Raw genomic sequence first — 23,551 nt, 5'->3', positions numbered from 1 at the left:
CCTCCAGAGTGCTTTTGATCTCAGTTATTGTATTATTCATTAATGATTGACTCTTTTTTATTTCTTCTAGGTCTTTGTTAAACATTTCTTGTATCTTCTCAATCCTTGTCTCTAGTCTATTTATCTGTAACTCCATTTTGTTTTCAAGATGTTGGATCATCTTTACTATCATTATTCTGAATTCTTTTTCAGGTAGACTCCCTATTTCCTCCTCTTTAGTTTGGTGGGCGTTTATCATGTTCCTTTACCTGTTGAATATTTCTCTGCCTTTTCATTTTGCTTAGATTGCTATGTTTGGGGTGGCCTTTCCGTAGGCTGGAAGTTTATGATTCCTCTTTATTGTGGATCTTGCTCCCTGTGGGTGGGATTGGACTAGTGGCTTGTCAAGCTTTCCTGGTTAAGGGAGCTTGCGTCTGTGTTCTGGTGGGCAGAGCTGGATCTCTTTTCTCTAGAGTGCAGTGAAGTGTCCAGTAGTAAATTTTGAAGTGTCTGTGGATTTGGCAAGGCTTTGGGCAGCCTATATTTTAATGCTCAGGGCTATGTTCCTGTGTTGCTAGAGAATTAGTGTGGCATGTCTTACTCTCGAACTTGTTGGCTCTTGGGTGGAGCTTGGTTTTTAATGTAGGTATGGAGGCTTTTGGATGAGCTCTTGTCTATTAATGTTCCCTGGAATCAGGAGTTCTCTAGTGTTGTCAAGTTTTGGATTTAAGCCTCCTACCTCTGGCTTTCAGTCTTGTTCTTACAGTAGCCTCAAGACTTCTCCATCCATACAGCACAGATGATAAAACATCTAAGTTAATGGTGAAATAATTTTCCACAGTGAGGGACACCCAAGAGGTTCAGAGTTACATGGAGAAGAAAAGAGGGAGGAAGGAGGTAGATGTGACCAGGAGGAGAAGACAGGGAGTCAAAAGGGGAGAGAGCAGTCTAGCCAGTAATCAGTTCCCTAAGTGTTCCAGCCTGGAGCACCCAGAGAGATTCACAGAGTTAAGTAGAGAAGAGAAGGGGGAGGGAGGAAATAGAGGTGACCTGGAGGAGAAAAGGGAGAGTCAAAGCGGAGAGAGCAATCAAGCCAGTAATCACACCCCCAAGTGGAAATGGATACTGAAGATTAGATTCTTAAAAGTACAAAATTGATAACAAATACCAAAAAGCAAAGATTAAGAATCTAGATAGAGGTTAAACTCTCAAAAATACAATATTTAGAAAAAACAAATCAGTCACAAAAATTATAAATATATATATATGAAATTTGCTTTAAAAATAAGGTCCTTTTTTCTTTTTTTTGCAAGGTAATAGTAGGTTATAAAAATGAAAATTAAAGGAATAGTAAAGAACTTTAAAAATTTTTTTTTTGATGATAAAAATATTTATAGGATTTTCTCTGGAGCTGTTGTGGGCAGTGTGGAGTCAGTTCAGTTTCAGATAGTTCCTTGTTCCACCTTGTACTTCTCAAAGTCTCTATAAGCCCCTTCCAATGCTTTGTTGATGTTTACTACAGGGTTTTAATCTTTTGCATCTGTCACTTCCAGAGTCACTTCCACCTCTTTATTTATTTTGGCTTCCTGTTTGTAAGTCTCTTGAGTGTCTAATTTCTGTCCTGACACAAGGGGGCAAAGGTGTTCACTTATTTAGGCTCACTTGTTCGGAGGAGGAACACTGCAAACAAGTATCACTGGCATGTGTGGGGAGTGCTCACAGTGTATGGACCACACTGGGTTTGCCCCAGCTCACTGTGGCCTGTGCTTTCCGGGTCTACACTGCTCAGACTCTAGGTTGCTCTGCAGGAATACTATCCAAAGCTGGCCCTGAGTTGTATGCACTTCCTAGGTCTGAGCTGCTCAGGTTCAGGTTCTCGGGTACTCCGCAAAGGCACAGACTCACTTGGGCATGCGTTTTATGCCCTTCCCAGGTCCCAACAGCTCAGGTGACCAGGTGCTTGGTGAGCGCACTGTCCCAGGTGGACTGTGCATCTTAATCACCTCCCTGGTCCCCCCACTCAGTTTCCCGGGGGTGCCGCGAGAGCACTGTCTCAGATGTGCTTTGTATCTCCTCTGGGGAGCTGATCTCAGGCTGTGACCCTACTGGCAGATGTCAGTCCTCCAGGATCCTAGGAAGACGTGGTTAGCAACTGGGAGCCTGCTCACAGTTTGGTGGAGGATGCGTATCTGGGGTCGAGATTGCCCCTTGCCTTCCAGCTCTGGCTATTGCATACCTGCCTCTCTGCTTCTGGCAAGGGGGTGGGTCTGTATACAGCCAGCTAGCTCTCCTTTGGTAGTCATTCAGTCCTTTGTTCTGTGAGAGGGCCAGGTTAGAGATGTTCATGGGGAAGTTCTTTTTTTTTTCTTGTCTCTCTCTCTCTGGCTATCCCACAGTTTGGGTTGCTGTCTCACATTAGTTCCCTCAGATTATCCTCAGGGCATTCAGGCCTGGTCCTTACCCTAAGCATGCAGCCCAAGCCTCCCTGTGTAGCCCCCCGCTCACTGGTAGCAGACACAAGCGTCTGGGCTACTTCTCCACTGGGAGTTGCATTTAGGCGCATATTCTGTGGGTTGTTTTTTTTTATCCTCCTGGTTATATTGCCCTGTGAGATTCCAAAACTGCCCACAGACCCTCCGGTGAGAGGGATTCCTGCTGTTTGGAAACTTCTCCTTCACTACAACTCCCTCCCCAGGACGGGTCTCCATCCCTAACTCTTTGGACTCTCTTTTGTCTTTTATATTTTGTCCTATCTCCTTTCAAAGAGAATGGGCAGCCTCTCTGGGTGCCTGGTGTCCTCCACCAGCGTTCAGAAGTTGTGTTGTGGAAGTTGCTCAGCATTCAAATGATCTTTTGATGATTTTGTTGGGGAGAAAGTGGTCTCCCCATCCGATTCCTCTGCCATCTTGCCTGTCTTTCCCAAGATATTATCCTTTCTTTGCTTTATACCAGCACCTACCTGCTCTCTCCAACAAGGAATCTTCAGTAAGTTCTGTTGACTGTCTCTAAAACATCTCCCCAGTCTATCTACATTCTTCTTCCTCATTGTACCAGACCTTTTTTTACCTAAATGTTTTAATAGCTTTTATAGCAAAATTAGTTCTTAGAGTAGGCAGGGCAATTTTTAAAAAACAAAAACAGGCAATGTTACTTCCTTTTGTAAAACTTTCTGACAGCTCCCCTCTGCCTTAGAATAAATCTAGTTTCTTGATTTGGGCCATAAAGTGCTACATAATCTGGCTTGTTCTCACCTTGTACTACTCCCCACCTCACATGCTGTGCTTGAATGTGCCAAACTGGCACCAACTGTTGTACTAACTGCTGCCTCTTAATAGAATGTCCTCCCCTCCATCTTTGCATGGCTGGCTGCTTCTTGATATGTAGGTCTTAGCTTAAATAGTAATTTCAGAGCTGTCTTTCCTTACCACGTTAATCTTCTTTTTTTTCACTTGAGGTATAATTGACACTGTACATATTGCAAAATGATCACAATAAGTTTAGTAAACATCAATCACCATACATAATTAGTTTTTTACTGTGATGAGAAATTTTAAGATCTTCTCTCAGTAATTTTCAAATATGCAATAGGGTATTAATAAATATAGTCTGCATGCTGTGTGTTACATTTCCATGACTTATTGAACCTTTTGATCACCTTACCACTTTCAGTTCAGTTCAGTCACTCAGTCATGTCCGACTCTTTGCAACCCCATGAATTGCAGCACGCCAGGCCTCCCTGTCCATCACCAACTCCCAGAGTTCACTCAGACTCACGTCCATCGAGTCAGTGATGCCATCCAGCCATCTCAGCCTCTGTCGTCCCCTTCTCCTCCTGCCCCCAATCCCTCCCAGCATCAGAGTCTTTTCCAATGAGTCAACTCTTCGCAAGAGGTGGCCAAAGTACTGAAGTTTCAGCTTTAGCATCATTCCTTCCAAAGAAATCCCAGGACTGATCTCCTTCAGAATGGTCTGGTTGGATCTCTTTGCAGTCCAAGGGACTCTCAAGAGTCTTCTCCAACACCACAGTTCAAAGGCTGATCAATTCTTTGGCACTCAGCTTTCTTCATAGTCCAACTCTCACATCCATACATGACCACTGGAAAAACCATAGCCTTGACTAGACGGACCTTCGTTGGAAAAGTAATGTCTCTGCTTTTGAATATGCTATCTAGGTTGGTCATAACTTTGCTTCCAAGGAGTAAAAGTCTTTTAATTTCCCACTTTAAGTGCCACTAATTCGTTCTCTTTTATATCACCCTCTTTTAATTTTATTTTCTGATGTTTTTATTGTTGACTAAAAAATAATTTTACTAAAAATTTTTTTCTTCCCCAACTAAACTCCATGAGATTAGAGATACTGACTACAACCACTGTCTTTTAGCAACCTAGGAACAGTAACACATTGTAGTAAGCTCTAGATAAATATTCAGTGAGTGAATGCAATTAAAGAAGTTTAAAATAACCTTGGGGTATTTATAGTATTTCCACAGGTTATTGTGGCAACCTAAAAAGCAATTGCTGAACAGCTTTGGAAATCTTCCCACATAGATAGAAGAATGTAGTTCTGTCCTAGTGGTTTTCTTCGGCCCATAAGAGGCAGTTTTAAGCTTTTCACAGTCTGGGACCCAGGCTACCTTTTTAACTTCCTTTCCTCTTTCACACCCTTACTTCAACTCAAACTCTTGTTCTTTTTATCACTGACCTACTTACTCTTCTGGAAAATGTTACATGCTTCCTAGGATATATGAAATATCACTCCATCTCAGTGAAACCTTCTCTGTCCAACAGGAGACTTAACAACTGCTTTTTTGTCCATGTTCCCTTTACTTGGACTGTTCTAGCACTTAATGAGTATGTATTGTGCTGTGCTTAGTCGCTCTGTCGTGTCCAATTCTCTGCAACTCCATGGACTGCAGCCCACCAACCTCCTCAGTCCATGGGATTCTCCAGGCAAGAATACTGGAGTAGGTTGCCTTGCCTTGACCTTATTTTATACATCTTAACATTTCTGCTAGAAGGTGTGCGTTGTCTGAGAGCAGGGACTATAAATTTTCTACCTACTCATCGTCCGTGTTTTTTATCAGTCTTTGGAAATGGACCTCATTTCAAATCCCCTTAAATTGCTAACCCTTCTAAGCCTCAGTTTCCTCAACTGCAAAAATGAGACTAGTAATAATACCCTCATAAGATTGCTGTAAGAAATAACTAACGTATTTGAGGGCATTTAACACAGAGCCAGACATAGTATATGTACACAGTAATTACTAGCTGCTATTTATAATTGCTCTTGAGAATTGAATGAAAGAAGCAAATTGATTGACGTTTATCATATAGTATTTCTTGACAAGGTCAGTCCTTTTTTTTGGCCCTAAATGAAGTGTAGAAGCTAGAGTTGGGCAAGAGTTTGGGATGGGAGGCTAAACATGAGGGGAAATGTGCTGTTGTGTATTTTCAAAACCAAAGCAAACCCCAGTGTCCCTCTGAAATCTCAGACCTCTCTGCTGTATATTCCAGTAGCATTTATCTAAATAGTATGTTTCTGGCATACTCATATTTTACCTTGTTTCTTTGTTGACTGTATGAATTTTTCTTGTCTCCTTAAATAGATTCTTTAGTTCTTTCAGGAACAGTATCTTGTTTTCTTCTGTGTTGGTGTCTTCATTTCATTCAAATGGTTGTTTGATTAGATAGCAGTAGTGTTGTACACCCATAGGTGTTGAGTGGTTCACAGGGTAGACACAGCCTGCCGCCATCTGGGTCCTGGCCATGCTGTAAGCGTAAAGGACACTACCGGTATTGTCCTGATTCAGACTGAGAGCAGGCACCTAGCTTAGGGGTCGGGAGTAAGAGGGTACTGGGGTGAGTGCTTTGAATACAGACTTGAGGGATTTGAATTTAATCTTTTAAAATCTTGAAGCTTATCAGTCTGAAGTTATTCAATGTGCTTATCATCCGGAAAAATATAAACATTCCCATTTACTGATAGGCACTAATAGCCTTAGAAGACTCAGATGCAGATTAAACATTTGAATGATGCTAAAATGTTAAAAATGTACTTCCTGTGTTTAATAATCCATGCTACACATGAGCTGAAAATATGACCATATTCTCTAGAGAGCAGCAAAAGAAACAATTTGAGCTTGCCTGCTCAGTGCATCCTGGTTCAGGTGGCAGATACAAGACTAACTGCTTACAAGATGATCATGAGATCTTGCAGTAGCTGGCTATCACTGCCATCAAACAAACAGCTTAGAAGGAGACAAACAGTTGCCTCATATAGCCATCCCTGGTAACATCTTCAGGAATGAATAAGTGCTTTCTTCTTTCCACTCTTCCTTTCTCCATCCTTTCACCTTAAAATGGTGGGCTTTCTCTACCAAGTAATGCTTTTCCCATCTGTGGTCCCCCCCTCCTATAGAATGGGACACTTCTTGTTGATGTCGATAGAATGAAGCACATTCACATGACATTCTTTTAGAATGGGCCTAGTGCTCATGAGACTGCTCATTTCTTAATGGTGCCACAGTTTTTCCTGCCATTGTGGTTTTCTTAGACATCTCCTGGTTTTGCTTTGACTGTGGTTATTTTTGTTTAAGCACTGAATGAGATGGAAGACATGGTGCAAGAAGATGGAGAGGTGATGGCCGAGAGTGGACATGAGACTCCAGCTCACAGTCAGGCAGTTGTTCCTGTGGATGTTGACGAGGAACAAGCAGGTAATCTTGTGACTTCCCACATTCAGGGTTCTAAAAACTAGGGCCTGACTTTAATGAAGAAAGGAAAACACTGAGAATGATGTTTTTTTTTGACATGACAGCTAATGATATGTTACATGCTATTTATTTTTGACTAGACTTGTGGTATTTCTTTCTCTGTGTATGTGTGTGTTTATCTTATTAGTTTGTTTTTTATTTTTTTGTAACTGTGGCAGCAGTTCCTCTTTATTGGTATACACACATGTGTGTGTGTGTAGAGAAAAAAAAAACACTCAAGTTATAAGTAAGAAAATAACCTGATTAAATGTTCTGCTTATTCTCTCCCTTCATTTTGGTGGGGAGAAGAAGCAGTGGAGAGGTTGATTTGGTATAATAAACAGAACAAGATCTAGTCTCAGTTTGGCACTGGGTCATTTATAGCAGTCATATAATCCAAAAGATTACCTGATATAATCTTTCATCTTTACAGATAGGGAAATTAATATTCTTTCAAAAGTTTGAATGGTTTACTCAAGACCACTCAGCCATTGATCAAGGAACAGAATTGAGATGAGAACTAAAATTTTTCTCACTCCTGGTCTGTTCAAATGCTACCTTGCCTTTGAATTGAAAAAATCTTTAACTACCCTTGTTTTAAGTGTCTTACAGATGCAGTCGCTCACTCAACAAATACTTGAGTGCCTACCTTGTGCCAGGCATTATACAGTATGACAGGAAAAAGACAGGAAAGTTCCCTCACTTGTCAGAGAAAAGTGGGTTGTGAGAGCTGAAGGTTTACAATGTGTAATGCCAAGCAGACAAAAAATTTTTTGTTGTTGTTTAGTCACCAAGTCGTGTCTGACTATTTGTGACCTCATGGACTGCCAGGCTCCACTGTCCCTGGGATTTCCCGGGCAAGAATACTGCACTGGGTGCCATTTCCTCCTCCAGGGGATCCTCCCAACCCAGGGATCAAATCCACGTCTCCTGCATTGGCAGGTGAACTCTTTACCACTGAGCCGCCAGGGAAGCCCAAAACATTTTTTATATAAATAATCAAAGACCCAAAGTGTAGCATGCATCCAGCCTTTCAAGAGCATATCTGTGACATCCAGTGCATTAGACCTGTACTTAAAGAATGCAGAATTCTCACCAGTCTATAAGTGTCAGAGGCTTGCTTTCATTCAGACATTTGCAAAATTAGGAAAATATCTAGCCTATTTTTTAAATCATTATAATGAGTATTATTTTTAGGATAATTATGTGACTCTTTCCAGCAGTGAAGATCTTAAAGGGAGATGCCATATGCTCTTCTACTTTAATTTTCCTTTATAATGTTGGGTGGTATATTAGTCATACTTAATGTTTACATAATGCTTTAGAGTTAAAGTGTTTTCACAGTGTCTCATCCAAGTATATGTGCATGAAAATGAGTGATCAGGGAGGTTTCATAGAGCCAAAGCATCTCTCTGATCCCAAAATACTGGAACAATATTTTGAGTGAAAGCCTTTCTTGGGCAAAAATTGACTGTTAAGCCTTTGCTGTTTGTTTTAGGACCCAGTGGTCTTCAGCGTGTAGTGAAACCAACCCCAATTACTGTTCATGACTCAGAGAGTGATGATGAAGAAGACAGTCTAGAACTCCAAGAAGTCTGGATTCCTAAGAATGGTGCCCGGCGTTTCTCTGAGCGTGAAGAAAAAACCGGAGAGTCTGTACAGTCTAGGGAATTATCAGGTGAGAGACTGTGTCTTACTCTGACCTATTAGGGAGTCACCATGAGAACGGACACACTGGTCTTTACATACTGTGTCCCTACCACAGCTTGTGGTACAGTTGACATAACCTTATGAAATGTGACAGGGGGCAAGAAAAGCAGCAGAGCAAGCAAGAGAGGAAAATCTGGGTGGCACTGCCAGGGGCGAGTGCAGCACAAGAATATTGTGGAATTGGGGCTTGGGGAAGAGAAGATGTGAGGTTGTCAGTCCCACAGTGGAGGCTTTAGGAAGGTGTGGCATCAGAGTATCAGGGATTAGTGAGGGGCCTGTGCCTCACGTAAAAGATGACAACCGAGTCATCTAGAGCAGTGAAGAACAACCATTCCCCAGGTGGTCATCTGTCCACTTGTGCTTATTTAGCAAATGTTGGTGGTTAGTTTGGTGCTTGAGGAACTCCTGAAGTATGTTCTTATAATCCCTTGTCTCCCTTTAAATCAGTCTACAACCTTCTGCCATTTGCCTCACCAAGAAACTTTAATTCTGTTAACTTTTAGGTTTATACTTCTTTCCTTGGTCTTCCCTTCTATTTCTTAAAACCATATGCTTACCATTTTCTGCAAAGGATGAGGTTTTTTTTAAATTTCCACTCATTTTTCCTTGAAGACCCTATTCCTTAATGTATCTGAATGTTTAGTATGTATGTGTATACATTTAACACCGAATCTGAAATATACACACATTTCTGTGTATGGTAAGCTCAGTTCTTTAGACTTGGAATAACTTACTAACCACTAACTGATTACTCATTTTTTACTTTATTCCTTTTAAGAAATTCAGATTTATCTTTACACTTATTTAAAGGAGTTTTATGGACACTGACATTTAGGAAAAGTCATGTGACCAGCTGACTAATCTAGTGTTTCCTAGAAAGTTTAATTTCTGAATTTAGAAACCAGATTTTGTGTCAGCCAGACAAAACCTAATATAAGTATGCTTTTGTATATTCATTCAGCCTTACTGTGCCCACAAGGTACTGTGTTAGGTGTTGTGAGGGGTGAGATGAATAAGTCTTGACCTCTCTGTATTTCCCTCCCACTGTCGGGAACCTCTAGTCTGGTTGAAGAGTCAGGTCAGAAACAGATTATATTTTAGGGCATGTACTATGGTGGCTCTGGGGTGGGAGTGCTGAAGAGACTGAACAGATGTCCAAAGCCCCCCTCAAAAAAAAAACTGGTGAGAATAAAGGCTCCTAGGTAATAAAACAGGGGTATATTCAAAGAAAAGTTTGGGTGGGGGTATAGAATGTTTATAGAGGGGACAGGAATGGAAGGTTAGTTTGCAGTTAGGTCATGACAAGCCTTGACAGCTGATCTCAAGAGTATTAATCAGGTAGGCAGTAGAGAGCCATAAAGAACTCTTGAGCAGCTGAGTGATGTGGTCACCATTATGCCTTAGGAAAATTAGTGTACATTGTTTCCTGTTCCAGATTTACTCTTACCTTTTGTCCAGAATTTGTACTGAAATCTTTTCTTTTCCTCGGGCCATTCTTCTTTTTCTGTAAGCAGTAAGTGGAAAAGGCAAGACTCCACTTCGAAAGAGGTACAACTCCCATCAGATGGGCCAGTCGAAGCAGTTTCCTCTCGAGGAAAGCAGCTGTGAGAAAGGCTGTCAGGTCACCAGTGAGCAGATCAAAGCCGATATGAAAGCAGCTAGGGATATACCTGAAAAGAAAAAAAACAAGGATGTTTATCCCAGCTGCAGCAGCACCACCGCCAGCACAGTGGGAAACTCCAGCTCACACAGCACTGCTTCTCAAAGCCCCGACTTTGTAAGGACGGTGAACAGCAGCGGCTCTTCCGAGCCTAGCCCTACAGAAGTGGATGTGTCCAGGCAGTGTGTCTGCTCCCCCGGTGGGTCAGAGGACTCTGAGGCCATGGAGGAGGGAGATGCAGAGAGTTCTGTCTGCCCCAGATGCTGCTGTCACAGGCCCCAGGAATCCCAAAGGAGAACTAGCAGGTGTTCTGATGAGGAACGTCCTTCAACCAGCCGAGCCTGTGTTGTGAATGGCCCGGATGGTACGAGATCCGCCTTTTCCTTTAGGACTCTGCCACAAGGGGGGTCTTCAGGCCCAGCACATGATGAGAGGACTAATGGGAGTGGCTCTGGGGCTACAGGTGAGGACAGGAGGGGGAGCTCCCAGCCTGAGCGCTGTGACGTGCAGTCTAATGAAGACTACCCTCGGAGGCCCCTAACAAGGGCCAGGAGCAGACTCTCCCATGTACCGCTGGTATCTGAGTCAGGTATGACAATGCTGCCAGGATTAGCTACTGCAGGTTAGCACCAGAGAAGAGCATCTGCTCATTCTAAAGGTTTTCTTACATAAAGCCAGTTTGGCAAATTGATTTCTGTGTTTGGGTTCTATGATCATATAGATCTTGAGCTAATTTTCAGCAGTGGGATGGGAGTGGGGAGTGGGGGTGGCATGTAAAACAGCTTGTAAGATATCCAGGCACGAAAAGCTTAGATAGTTATGCTTCTAAAAAAAGTATAATTGTGTATATGTATTGACCTTAAATACTGTACTGATTCTGATGTGTTATTCCCAATATATAAACTCTGCTCCCATTCCACATTCAGAAGTCTTAACTTTTAAGACTTAACTAGTTAAGTTTTAAAACCTTAGCCAAAAGGTAAGGACTGTAAGTTGTTGGAGCTGGGGGAGCACAGCATATGGGTATACCCCTATATCTGCTTCTGCAGTATTTAGTAATTTTTTCCAAAGTCTAGTTTGTTTCCAGTCAGGTTTGCCAGGAGATAAGCAGGTAAGTAAGTGGTTTAGCTGAGAATTATTTTGATGAAGAAATATTCAAGATGTACATATGTATACAGTTTCATTAATATTTATTTGTATGCCAAGGCATTGAATTTGGTAGGGGTAAAGCACATTTCTTAATTGTAGTTCTGTTTATATTTCTGATCTTATTTTTAAATACTCTCTGCTGCCTTTATTAAGTTGTATATAGCTGTCAATGAATAATAATACATTTTATTTTCTCTAAGTCTCACTCAATTTTAAAATTTTTACATCAACACCCAGCACAAAGTACCTTTTTATATACTAAGTAGAGTTGATTAAATCATGTGGAGTTAAACTAACAAAAGCAAGCTTTCGTAAGATAAATATGAGACCTTACTTATGTACTGTTATCAGTCATAAACTCAAAGTATATGAGTTTTATTTGAAGATTTTATTATGCTTTGCAAATATTAGTTCGGCCATGATGAAAATACTTTTCCCAGCTTGAATTTTAAATGCTTTTTATCTTTTTTAATACATAACATGGATTTACCATTTTAATCATTTTGTAGTATATAGCTTATTAGCATTAGGTATATTCACATTGTTACGCATCCATCACCACCATCCAGCTCAACTTTTTCATCGTCCCACATTGAAAGTCTCTGCCTGTTAAACAGAAGCACCTCATTAGGACACTCTTTGTTGTATGGTTTTTCATATTTGTAAAGTCAGATCTACATGTTTAGTTTTGTGATATCTTTATTTTTATGCTGTGGAAAGCCTTCCGTACACCTGGCTCAGATAATTGTTCACATCTTCTCATTCTTTTATTCATATATTTGTTTATTTTAGTTTAAATCTTTATTATAATCTTTGGGAACTGTTTTTTAATTACAAATTGTCACCTAATTGTCTCAGCACTACTTATTGACATCCATCCTCATCATTTTTTGAAATACTCTTTTATCATGTACTTTGCCTCTGTTGCAGTTTACCTCTTGGCATGAGGTCCTATTCCAGTGTTCTGTCCTCTTTCATACTCGTTGCAAAATTTCCTTGGTTAGTCATGCATTTATCACTTATTTTTATAGTTTTATAATTTGTCAAGTTGCAGAAACAAACATTCCTATGTTTTGTTTGTAATTCCTTTACATTGATGGACAAAAGATAATGATCAGTTTTTGAGTCTTCCTATTTAGGGACTATTTTTGTCTCCTGTGCCTTGGTAAAGTTTTAAGAGTTGTTACTGTTTTTGGCGGGGGTGGCGGGGGGTGTTGCCTGTGTTTTTAATATGGGTCCTTCACATTAACCATCTTAGGGGAGGGGGTTTGACTTCTTTGCCTTATGTTCTGTTATTCCCTTTGCCACTTTCTTCTGACTTGTTTCGTGACTAGAACTTTTTCTTAGGTTAAATAATTTACTAGAATTAAATTATATAGTGCTTTTTACTTTTTAGGTAAATTATATCTATTGTCTTATTGATTTTTTTAAATTCCAATTTGGGAAGACTTATAATGTCTATATTTAATGTGTATAATGTATATGGTAGGTAAATTACTTTTTAATATTTTTAAACACAATACAAATGTTCATTTTCTTTCAATAACAGCTTTTCTGGGGAAATTTCAAACTGCTGATTTTTAAATTATCCATATCTCTTTTGGGAAGAACAAGTTATGTGGGTGACTTTCAGTTTGCTATTTTTAATCTAGCATGTTTTTTTATATCTGTTGGCCATTCTGCTTTAAAAGTTTTAAGGAGAAAAGTCCAAACCAATAAAGGAACAAACATGACTGAGTGTTACAGATATTTTTAAAATCACTTCAAAGAAAATATTTGAGTTTTTAATTTTGTTTTTTATTTATGGCCCTATGTAGTGTTAAAACCATGTTAGAAGTAGTATTTGTCTTGTGATTTCCTACATTAGGAATAAATGCCTGTAAGTTGTTCTTTTTCTCCTCATTGTATAATGCTTTATAAAATAAATATCATAAAAATAACTAACTGGATTGTCAAAGAATGGCATTTAAGATGAGTATGATACGGTTCTCATGAATACTAACCTCTTCCTTAACACCCATAACCGCATTGGTCTGCTTTTCTGTGTTTCTGTAGCATCTCGACTAATGTCAATTACACTGTGTATTGTAATTCCATGTTTTACTGTCTATTTTTCCAATAGACTATGAGCTCCAAGAGGGCAGGGACAGTGTCTGCTTGCTCACCATAATATTCCCAGCTTCTAGCACATGTCTTACATGGTATGGGTCTTGAGTGAATAATTGTGAACTTAATAAGTGGTAGGAGCCATCATCTGAGGTATGTTGATGCTGGTGGATGTATAAAATCACTAAAGATTGTCCCTAAACAAAGGAGGCATAAGGAAAAAGCACAATGAACTCTGTTTTCTTTTTACATTGGGAAGCATTTGTTTTTCAAAATTATCTACATATAAAATGTGACTTAGTTTTATAATTTTTCTTAGAAAACAAACTGCCAATTTGGGTACTCAGGAGAATAGGAAATTTAACTTTGAGCACCATATTCTGATCAGTTGAAGAGTAGGGGAGGGAAACAATCCATGATGGTGAGAGGCTGAAGACTGGAGCATGAAAGGAGAGTGCTGATAGAAGAGCCTTATTTGGACGCTGTGATGAAGGAGTGAAAGCAACCCTGTTTTGCTTTTGTGGTGCTGGGAGAGGGAACCAGGACTTACTATTGGTTGAAACAGGTGTGTGAAACTTGGCTGTTGTATGAAATGGTGCTGCTGTTAGATTCCTGTCAGTGAAGATGATTAGATTATTCATGAAGCTCCTTCAGGAGTACTGTGTAAGTCGGCCTTCAGTGTATCAGTAGTTTTCTTTTCCAGAAACCCGGGGTTTTTTGCTTGGGTTCAAAGTCCTTGGAGGAAGTTTGATAGGTAAAAACTCTTGTACTCCCTTCTAGGCTTCAACCAAAGTAGCTGTCTTCAGTTGTTTTGTGTAATATTTCACAAAGATTTTGAGTGGTAGAGGAAAGAGTTCTGGTATATTGAAAAGAGAAAAAAACCACTTGAACTGGTTGTATAGAGTTCCTATATAACCCCAGGCCTTTGGGAATTTTCGGTATTTGTACCTTGTTTCCCTTTCTTTGTGGTCTTTCAAGTTAGAAGTGAGAGAGTTACCAAGTGGAATGTTTATAATCTAGTAGTAGTATGCAATATGGTGGGATTTAATTAATTAATGTCAACCTTCATTCAGTATATGCTCTGCTACAGAATGACTCTAAATGAAGACAGTGATTTAGTGTCTTGTCTTGGAAAATATATGTGCTTGTTAAGTTTTTGAGATGAATTTCGAACTTGTACTTAAATAATATCAACATGATATTTGATGATTATATAACGAAACGATAATGTTTTAGAACAATACTAATAAATGAATTAGAGCCTTACTAGGCAGGGTTTGAAAGTGAAGCATTGGAGAAGGAAATGGCAACCCACTCCAGTGTTCTTGCCTGGAGAATCCCAGGGATGGGGGAGCCTGGTGGGCTGCCATCTATGGGGTTGCACAGAGTCGGACACAACTGAAGCATCTTAGCAGCAGCAGCAGGCAGGCTTTGGCAGATGAGTAATTGCAGGTTTTCTAGCACAGTCTTAAATAACCTTGGTAAACTGTTTTCTTTTTCCATGTCTGAGTTTACTTATTTGTAAAGCAAGGAGAATAATCTATCTCAGAGGGCTGTTAACAGGATTAAATTAGTTAATGTAAGTAAAACCCTGAGAAAAGTGCCTGACACACAGTAAGCGCTCAGTAAATATTTTCTATTATTGTTGCTCCATTGGTGTATCTGTGATGCTGTCAGTCATTCAGTGAATGCTGATTGCCATTTCATTCAATAAATGTTCATTTTAGCTCATCGTTAGCAGCTGACGTTGATACGAAGATGAAATAAGACAATGTTGTTGTCTTCAAGGAGCTTTTAGTTTAAATGGAGACATAAAACATATACAGGGAATTATAGAACCAGATGTTTGGGGATCCAGGTGACTTATTAGAGCAGGTAGCATTTAAGCTGGACCTTTCAGGGATGGATAGTATTTCATAAATTGAAGTCAGGAAAGGTGGGCAGGAAAAGCTAAAATGATCAATGACTTCAGAGCCATTGGCAATAGGAGATGACTAGGATATGGTATGGGGTAAAATTGAGAAAGGTTGGGGCTAAAGTATAGCTCCAAATGTCAGGCATCAGTATGTATTCCCTAAGCAGCAGTCAATGATTTAAAATTGTTTAGCAGGAAATCAGTGAGTTTAATCTTACCAGTAGTATTTAGGATGGGTTGAGTGTCTAGAGACGAGAATGTTGATTAGACTGTTGGAATGGCCCAGGTGTGAAGAGCACGGTGTATATTTGATGTTGGTATGTTTGAGACAGTGGAAGGTTATCTTATTTTGGAAGTCATTTGGAAATGGCAGTCTGTTTGTATTCCTTTGAGAATCAAGTAGTAGAATTGAGAGTTGCCTTAATGGAGTTTATACCTATGCATTTGAATGTGCTCTCTTTGAAGGAAAGACAACAAAGCTAAAACTTTAATTTCCTCTCGCCTTTTTTAGAAGTTGCCAAAACAAAGCCACGTCATGCCATGAAGCGGAAGCGGACAGCGGATAAGTCCACCAGTACCAGTGATCCTGTGATTGAGGATGACCATGTACAGGTGAAGGGGAACACCTTCACTCACCTTTCAGTCCTGCCAAGTCCTGAATAAAGTGTCCGTCTTTACATATTTTCTTTGCCCTATAGAGAAGAGATTGGTAGTAGTTGCTTCTCAGTTGTGCCAGTGAAAACATTTTAGTTTTGTTTTTTTAAAGAAAAAGTACATACTCTAGAAGGTACATCTTTTAAATTTTTTTCCTTGTAGGTCCTTGTATTAAAATCCAAAAATCTTGTTGGAGTCACTATGACCAACTGTGGAATCACAGATCTAGTGCTGAAAGACTGTCCCAAGATGATGTTCATCCATGGTATGTACTTAGGCCCACGTCATACTACAGCATCTGACTGAGCTTAAAGGATTAAAGTCTCATAAATGCTATGATAACATTACTGTATTGCTTTTTCAAAAGAATCAGTTAGATTTTTCTAATTCTGTCCTCATTCTGTAGTTCTCAACTCTGTAGTATTTGCAAGGGGTCCTGTGTGGAGACTTAGTTTATCTTTTAATATAGACTCTCCTCCAGTTTCCTCCTCAAGATAATTGCAACTTGATCTGACAGAGGTTAAGTCAACAGCATTTTTGGGCTTTGGAGTCAAGTAGGCCTCACCTTGAATCCTTCTTTGCTATTTTCTAGCTGTGGTGTTGGACATGTCTTTACGTGTGTGTTTACAGAGGGAGTGGTGACTGGGCCTTAAGTGCTTGACTGCTCTGGATGTGATACCATCAATCATAACCTCAGTTCGAGGCACATCACCCTTAGTCCAGGCCCTACTTTTCTTTCCAGTCCCATCTGTCCCTCACTGCCAGTCCCTTTGGCTCCCATTACCTCTGGTTGTCTATTTAATATAGATCCTTCCAGTACATTTCTCATGTCTTTTTAATATACATATTTATCTCTGAGCAAATAAGTGAGTTATTACAAGTTTAAAATTTTTAAATTGAAAATGTATGAGTTAAAAGCTTCAGATACATAGTACGCCTCGTGCATTATCTGTTTATTTTTCTATTATACTCAAAATTGTTTTTGATACTATCCATGTAAAATCATTAAGAACTGACTTGTTTCTTGCTTTGTGCAACTTATGTATTCTGCATTGATTTTTTTCGGTCTGTAAAGTGTACATAATTATACTTTATAAAGCATTTGCCAAGGTTTAATGGAGTGATTGATACATGCTTACATATATGTATATGATATGTGAGATTAAAAAAAAGGAAGGGGGTATTTTTCTGAAATTGGTATCTTACTGTAGTTAAATGTGTCACATTTACTTTTCTCTATAACCTCGGATTCATTTTGATATTTGGCAAAACTAATACAATTATGTAAAATTTAAAAATAAAATTTAAAAAAAAATGGGAAGAATATTTAATCATGTTTCAGAGCAGCACTTTAAGTAGTACTTTCTGCAGTGATGGAATATTCTGTATCTCTGTTGTTTTATATGTAACCACTAGCTACTTGTGACTTTTGAACATTTGAACTGTGACTAGTGTCTGAAGAACTAAATTGTTTTATTACATTGTAGTTAATTTAAATTTAAATAGCTCCAGGTATCTCGTGACTACCATACTGGACTGTACAACTTTAGACCAAAGTATCCAAATATTTCTGAGTTGTTTTTTTTTTTTTTTTAAAGGTTCTGGTTTTATACTGTGATAAGAATTGAAATCAACACTGCTTATTCCCTATGGGCCAATGAAAGATAACATGTGAACCATTACTCATAAAGTTGTATAGGTCAATAGTTGCTATCATTCATCCTCTTCAATAAACATTTCCTAAACAATTCCTGTATTTAAGCAAGTCATTCTCTGAGACTTGAATTTCTTGTGAGTAACATCTTAGATAGGAAAAGGTACCTTCATCTCCCTTCTAGCATGAGGGTGACAGTCCTCCTTTGAATGGGACAGAATCATATTTTCAAGTTATTTTGATGACAGTCACTTGTCCTGTATAATAATACTTGGCCTGTGTTAAATATGTTTTTATCTGCAGTATTTTATGCTAATGAAAGATGTGCCAGTCCTCCAAAGAGGATTCCAAATAGGCTATATTCGTTGCTCTGTTATTTTGTATGAATTATTTGTAGATCTTACCTTTGTTTTCATTTTGTAGCTACAAGATGCAGGGTACTGAAACATTTAAAAGTAGAAAATGCACCAATCGTAAACCGATTTGATTATGCACAGTGCAAGAAACTGAATATGGATCAGGTACTAGACCAGATACTAAGGATGCCTCCTGAGAGAAACCGTATCATATACCTACGCCCCATGCAGCAGGTAACGAGCTCTGCTTCTTTTTGGTGATGACATATTGCACTCATCCTTTTTTTAGTCTTCAGCCTTTTTAAAATTGGCTTTTATTCATTTGCTGAATCCACAGTAATGTTTCTTTGGATTCTCTAGTTTTTTAACCAACCTAGACTATCTTGCAGTTTTCTGCATCAGGGCTTCTCTAATAGATCGTTGTGAGGCTTTTAGCAAGTTATATGATGAAGAGAGTTGTTTTTCAACAAGTTTTTATACTTACTAAAAGTTGCCTGTGATAAAGAGCAGACTCTGGTTTCAGACTTCCTGGTTCCAGCTCTGGTTCACTGATCTGTAGCAGATTGCTTGACTTCTGTGTTTTAGTTTCTTCATCTCTAAAATTAGAAGAATAAAAACCTGCAGTTCCTGTAATGGTTAAATTAATACATGTTAAGTGCTAGCATAGTTTCTGGCATATACCAAACAATCAAATGATAGTTGCTGTTATTACCATTATCATTATTAAGAGTAAACATTTTATAGTATCCATATGAGATGATGGCTGTTAGCTGAACCTTTTGTGGTAAAATTTCACAATGTATATATTACTAAATCATCATGCTATATACCTTAAGTGTATACAGTGATGTGTGTCAATTATTTCTCAGTAAAACTGAGGGAAAAAGAGTAGCACTGCATGTAAAACTGCTTGATGTCAAAAGAACGTTTAAAGGAAATAGTAACCTTTAAACAATCAGTGTTTTCAGTCAGTGTTTGAACCTGGCCTGAAAAGAGTCGTTTCAGTACACAGATTGCTTATTGAGTGTTTATAATTTGCTGGGGCTGAAAAATACCCAGATCATCATCCTTCCCTTGAGAAATTTGCCTTTCCATGAAGGAGGTAGACATGGATGTCATCAAGATGGCAAAGTGGGATTTCGTAAGTATAATAGGGATGCAGTGCGAACAAAAGCTACAGGGAAGCAAGGAAATGTGTTCTGTCTTTAGGGATGGACAGTAGTCCAGTTAGAATGAGGTGTATGGTTCTACACTCACAGTTCTATAATATATTGTCTTTAAACCTCTAAAGGACATACTCAGAAGTGAATTGCTGGGATCAGTTACCTAAATCCAGATTCTCTGGTTTAATGTGCGTTTATACAACAGTGAGATGTAAATTGTTGAGCTTGCTAGACAGATGAATTTGCTTAGCCTTATTCCTAGCATGGCAAGTTGTGTTCAGGGCAGAATGTGACTATTTGATTCTCAAATCAGCCAAAGATTCAAAAACTGAGGTCCCAAGGAAAGATTGTTCAAGCCGAGGAGATAGATTGCTAAGGCATTCTCTTCCTTGGTTCCACATCCTCTCTGGTATTTTCCACAGGTGGACACACTAACATTGGAGCAGAAGCTGTTTAGTGGTCCCTACCCCTATCATATCTGTATTATCCATGAATTCAGTAACCCTCCCAATGTCCGGAACAAGGTGCGCATTCGCAGCTGGATGGACACGATAGCAAACATTAACCAGTAAGTAATCTGCAGCCCTGACAGCCTTCTGTATCATTCTGTGGAGCAAGGACACCCAGAAACAAATCCTAATTGTTTGTTATTTTAAATGATTTCATCCAGGCTTTTCAGGCACTGACACACATGAAATATGTGAAAATAATAAGGGAAATAAGACTTAAAACTAAAATGCATACATGTGTGTTTGTAACATTTTATTTCCAAGCTTAAAAACCACAAGAACAGGCTGTGCATGTACCTTTAGTTTCACGCCTTTAGCCTACAGCATGTTTGGTTGGTTGTGGTGGTTTAGTCGCTAAGTCGTGTCCGACTCTTGAGACCCCATGGACTGTAGCCCGCCAGGCTCCTCTGTCCACGGGATTCTCCAGGCAAGAATACTGGAGTGGGTTGCCATTTCCTTCTCCAGGGGATCTTCCTGACCCAGGTGTCAAACCCAGGTCTCCTGCATTGTAGGCAGACTCTTTAACAACTGAGCTACAAGGGAAGCCCCACAACATGTTTAAAAGAGGTCAAATTAAAGATCTTAAAAAATTCGCATTTAAAAACAAAAAAAAAATGATTTATTTTTGGCTCCACTAGGTCTTTGTTGCTGTGCATGGGCTTTCTCTAGTTGCAGTGAGCAGGGGCTACCCTTCACTGTGGTGCACAGCCTTCTTCTTAGGGTGGCTTCTTCACTCTGGAGCACGGGCTCCAGAGCATGTCGGCTCCAGTAGTTGGGGCCCACCAGCTTGGTTGCCTTATGATACGTGGAATCTTCTTGGAACAGGGATTGAACCCGTGTCTTCTGCATTAGCAGACGGATTCTTAACCACTAGACTTGCCAACCCACTCCAGTATTCTTGCCTGGAAAATCCTATAGACAGAGGAGCCTGATGGGTTACTGTCCATGGGGTAGCAAACAGACACAACTTAGCAACTTAGTATGGACCACCAGGCAAGTCCAAAACTGTGATGTTTTATATCATCAGAATATATCCATCAGTCTTTATGCATTTGTTATTTTAATATTTTGTTTGAGGTCTTCATTAGAATCGAGGCAAGACACATTTTGATATTTCCTTTCTAACTTATATCCCAACTTTTTTTTCAGTTTTATAGTTTTTTAATTTTTCTTGTTGCCTCCAGAGAGCTCATTAAGTATGAATTTTTCCCTGAAGCCACACGAAGTGAAGATGACTTAAAGAAGTACCCTAAGTATCCCTGGGGTAGAGAAATCTATACATTAGAAGGTGAGCATTTGTTTGTAAATGGTTGGAAAGCTAAATAGCTGTTAACTAACTAGATGGAGAGACATGTCTTAGGGAAGATAGGAGTAGGAGCCTTACAGTTTGTCAAAATAATGGGAATATTAAATATCTGCAGGTAGCAGGGCTGAGATAAATATTGCTCTCCCTGTATGAGTCTTTGCCATCTCTAAAATAATCAACAGTATTGAAACAAAAAGTAAAAGAAATTGAAACTTGATACAGCTTGAGTTGCAGTGACTTGAGGGAACCTGTGTTAGCCTCTTTATTTGTGTATAAACATATACACACACACATAAAGGGAGAGAAACTGAGGCTTAATGAAAGCCAAGGATGATCAAAATCACATGACCAAGTAGTAGCAGAGCTAGAATTGGAATCCATAGCTCTGGTGCTGCTTTCGAAATGCACAGCATTTGGCCCTATCCTTCCTTCCCCACCAGTAGCACTGTTGATCTGTCTTCTTCTAGGTGTTGTGGATGGAGCACCGTATTCCATGATTTCAGACTTCCCTTGGTTGAGATCACTACGGGCAGCAGAACCTAACAGCTTTGCCAGATACGATTTTGAGGATGATGAAGAAAGTAATTATGACCTGACTTGATTTTTATTCTCTAGTTTGAGAGTTAGATCCTGAGTATTTTGTTTGCGTTATAAGCAGTGCAGCTTTTAATCACTTCCCATATGAATGTTTTTGCTTTTTATTATTATTTGGTTCTCCCCTTGCTCAAAAAACAGAATAGCTCTAAATGTGTACAATAGGGAATCATTGACTTAACTAGGGATGTGTAGGAAGGAGCCCTTCAGACAGATTTTCCTGCCTAGTTTTTTTTTTTTTTTTTTTTTTAACCTAAATGTTGATGATCTTGTTACTCTTTTATTAAAGAATTGGTCAATTATATTGTTTCAAAATTGTTCCACTTATACTAATTATTCTGCTAATTATGAGCTGCTGCTTGTTGGGTAGCATGTGGGAACTTAACAGTTTAGGTGTAGATTTTGGAGGAAATAGATTTCATAAACTAAATGTACATATTTAGTTTATGTACATATTTTACGTCTCTGGTGCATTTTCTCCTTGGGCCTTTAACCATATGCACTGTTTTTGGCATCAAAAATAGTATTATAACCACACTGATGGGAACCTATTCCATGAGCTAAACATACATCAGTACGCTGCATGAGAGTATACAGGCATATCTCATGGACCAGCTTAATCAGAGTAGCTTCCCAAATGATTTTGATAATCTTGTTTCCCCTTTGCTTTCTACTTTCCAAGGCACCATCTATGCTCCTCGAAGGAAAGGGCAGCTGTCTGCAGACATCTGTATGGAAACAATAGGAGAGGAAATTTCAGAGATGCGTCAGATGAAGAAGGGTGTGTTTCAGCGAGTAGTGGCGATCTTTATCCACTATTGTGACGTCAATGGAGAGCCTGTTGAAGATGACTACATTTAACTGGCCCTCTTCTCTCTAGCTGGCCTGGGAGTGCTGCTGGGGCCCTCCAGCTGCCAACAAGCCCCACAGAGACTTGGGGGTGTTCAATTGGGAGGCCTGGGCTCATTTTGGTGTATAGAAAATGTATCAGGAACATTGAAGTTGTATACAAAGATTTGTACATAGAGGAGATATACAAAGATACTTCCTAAGTACCAGCTTTATATCATATGTTTATACAATTTAATTTAAAAGTTCATTTTAATGAAGGCAGGTAATTGGAAAGAGTTCATTTTGTTCATTTTTCCAGACTTAGTTCATAAAGTATCACTTTTTGGCTGAGCCCCCATTTACTATATTCTTAATAATCACTGTCATCCCCTTAAATCTGTGCCTTTTTCTTCTCGAGCAAAGCTGTTTGAGTAAATCTGTTGAAGAGTCTTTTTGTCTTGTGCTCTTTTGTGTTTATTAAAACTCCAGCTAAACCTTATAGTCAGAGGCGGCTATATGTTTCTGTACAAAGTTGTGGTTCTTTTTTCTCTTGGTATTATAGTTGCCGTATTTCTTAAAATGAAGTTAAAAAAAGACTCATGAGTTTGAGGGGGAAATGGAAAAGTTTCCAAAGCATTTCTAGTTATTTATTTCCATATTCAGTTGTGTATATGCTTTATCTTGAATATAAAAATAAAAGCTTATTAAAACTTTTTTTCTTGCCTTGGAACTGAATCGCTCATTTTAAAGAAGAGGAGCAAATACTATACAGCAAAGGAATGTGTAGAGTTGTGTCTAAGTAACATTTTAGTGTAATCCAATTTCTGATCGCTTTTTTAAAAGTTCTGTGGCTGCAAAATGTTGAACTCACAGACCTGTTTTTGATAGAACACAGAGCAGCAGAATTTCCCCAGATGCCTTGTCTTCGGGAAATATCCTTTCTCGAGGAGAGAAATTTACCTGATACACAGCAGTGATAAATGCAGTAGTATCACAGTGTCCAGGATGAAGGCAAAAAAAGCTTTAGAGCAACACCTGCATTTGGGTGCTGGCTTTGCCAGTTTCTAGCTGAGTAACCGCAACAAACTACATAAACTGAAGGTCTGTGGGAATATTTTATAATCTCTTTCCAAATAGAATACGTAATTACAGTCTGTATGAGGTGTTAAGTGTCCAACCCCTTCATTTACAGGGGATTAATTGAAGCCTAGAG

At 39.1% G+C, this 23,551-nt stretch overlaps 1 protein-coding gene across 12 annotated transcripts in view; it reads left to right on the top strand.

The window, feature by feature from the left end:
• Positions 1 to 23,053, top strand: part of FBXO38 (F-box protein 38) — a 65,202-nt gene extending 42,149 nt beyond the window's left edge. For 4 of the 12 annotated variants that reach the window (XM_027546036.1, XM_027546026.1, XM_027546037.1 and 1 more), the window contains 10 exons: positions 6,576 to 6,695; positions 8,230 to 8,409; positions 9,953 to 10,723; positions 15,783 to 15,883; positions 16,088 to 16,190; positions 18,003 to 18,169; positions 19,521 to 19,666; positions 20,792 to 20,895; positions 21,381 to 21,494; positions 22,190 to 23,053. In XM_027546036.1, coding sequence (XP_027401837.1) covers positions 6,576 to 6,695; positions 8,230 to 8,409; positions 9,953 to 10,723; positions 15,783 to 15,883; positions 16,088 to 16,190; positions 18,003 to 18,169; positions 19,521 to 19,666; positions 20,792 to 20,895; positions 21,381 to 21,494; positions 22,190 to 22,368 — 1,985 coding nt within the window. In that variant the 3' untranslated portion in view covers positions 22,369 to 23,053. The remainder of the gene's footprint in view (positions 1 to 6,575; positions 6,696 to 8,229; positions 8,410 to 9,952; positions 10,724 to 15,782; positions 15,884 to 16,087; positions 16,191 to 18,002; positions 18,170 to 19,520; positions 19,667 to 20,791; positions 20,896 to 21,380; positions 21,495 to 22,189) is intronic. The other 8 variants (XM_027546030.1, XM_027546031.1, XM_027546028.1 and 5 more) reach the window with 7 other exon arrangements.
• The last annotated feature ends 498 nt before the right edge of the window (positions 23,054 to 23,551 follow it).

This window comes from Bos indicus x Bos taurus, chromosome 7 (assembly GCF_003369695.1).
Source record: "Bos indicus x Bos taurus breed Angus x Brahman F1 hybrid chromosome 7, Bos_hybrid_MaternalHap_v2.0, whole genome shotgun sequence".
Lineage (NCBI taxonomy): Eukaryota > Metazoa > Chordata > Mammalia > Artiodactyla > Bovidae > Bos > Bos indicus x Bos taurus.
This window is presented reverse-complemented; position numbering and strand designations above follow the sequence as displayed.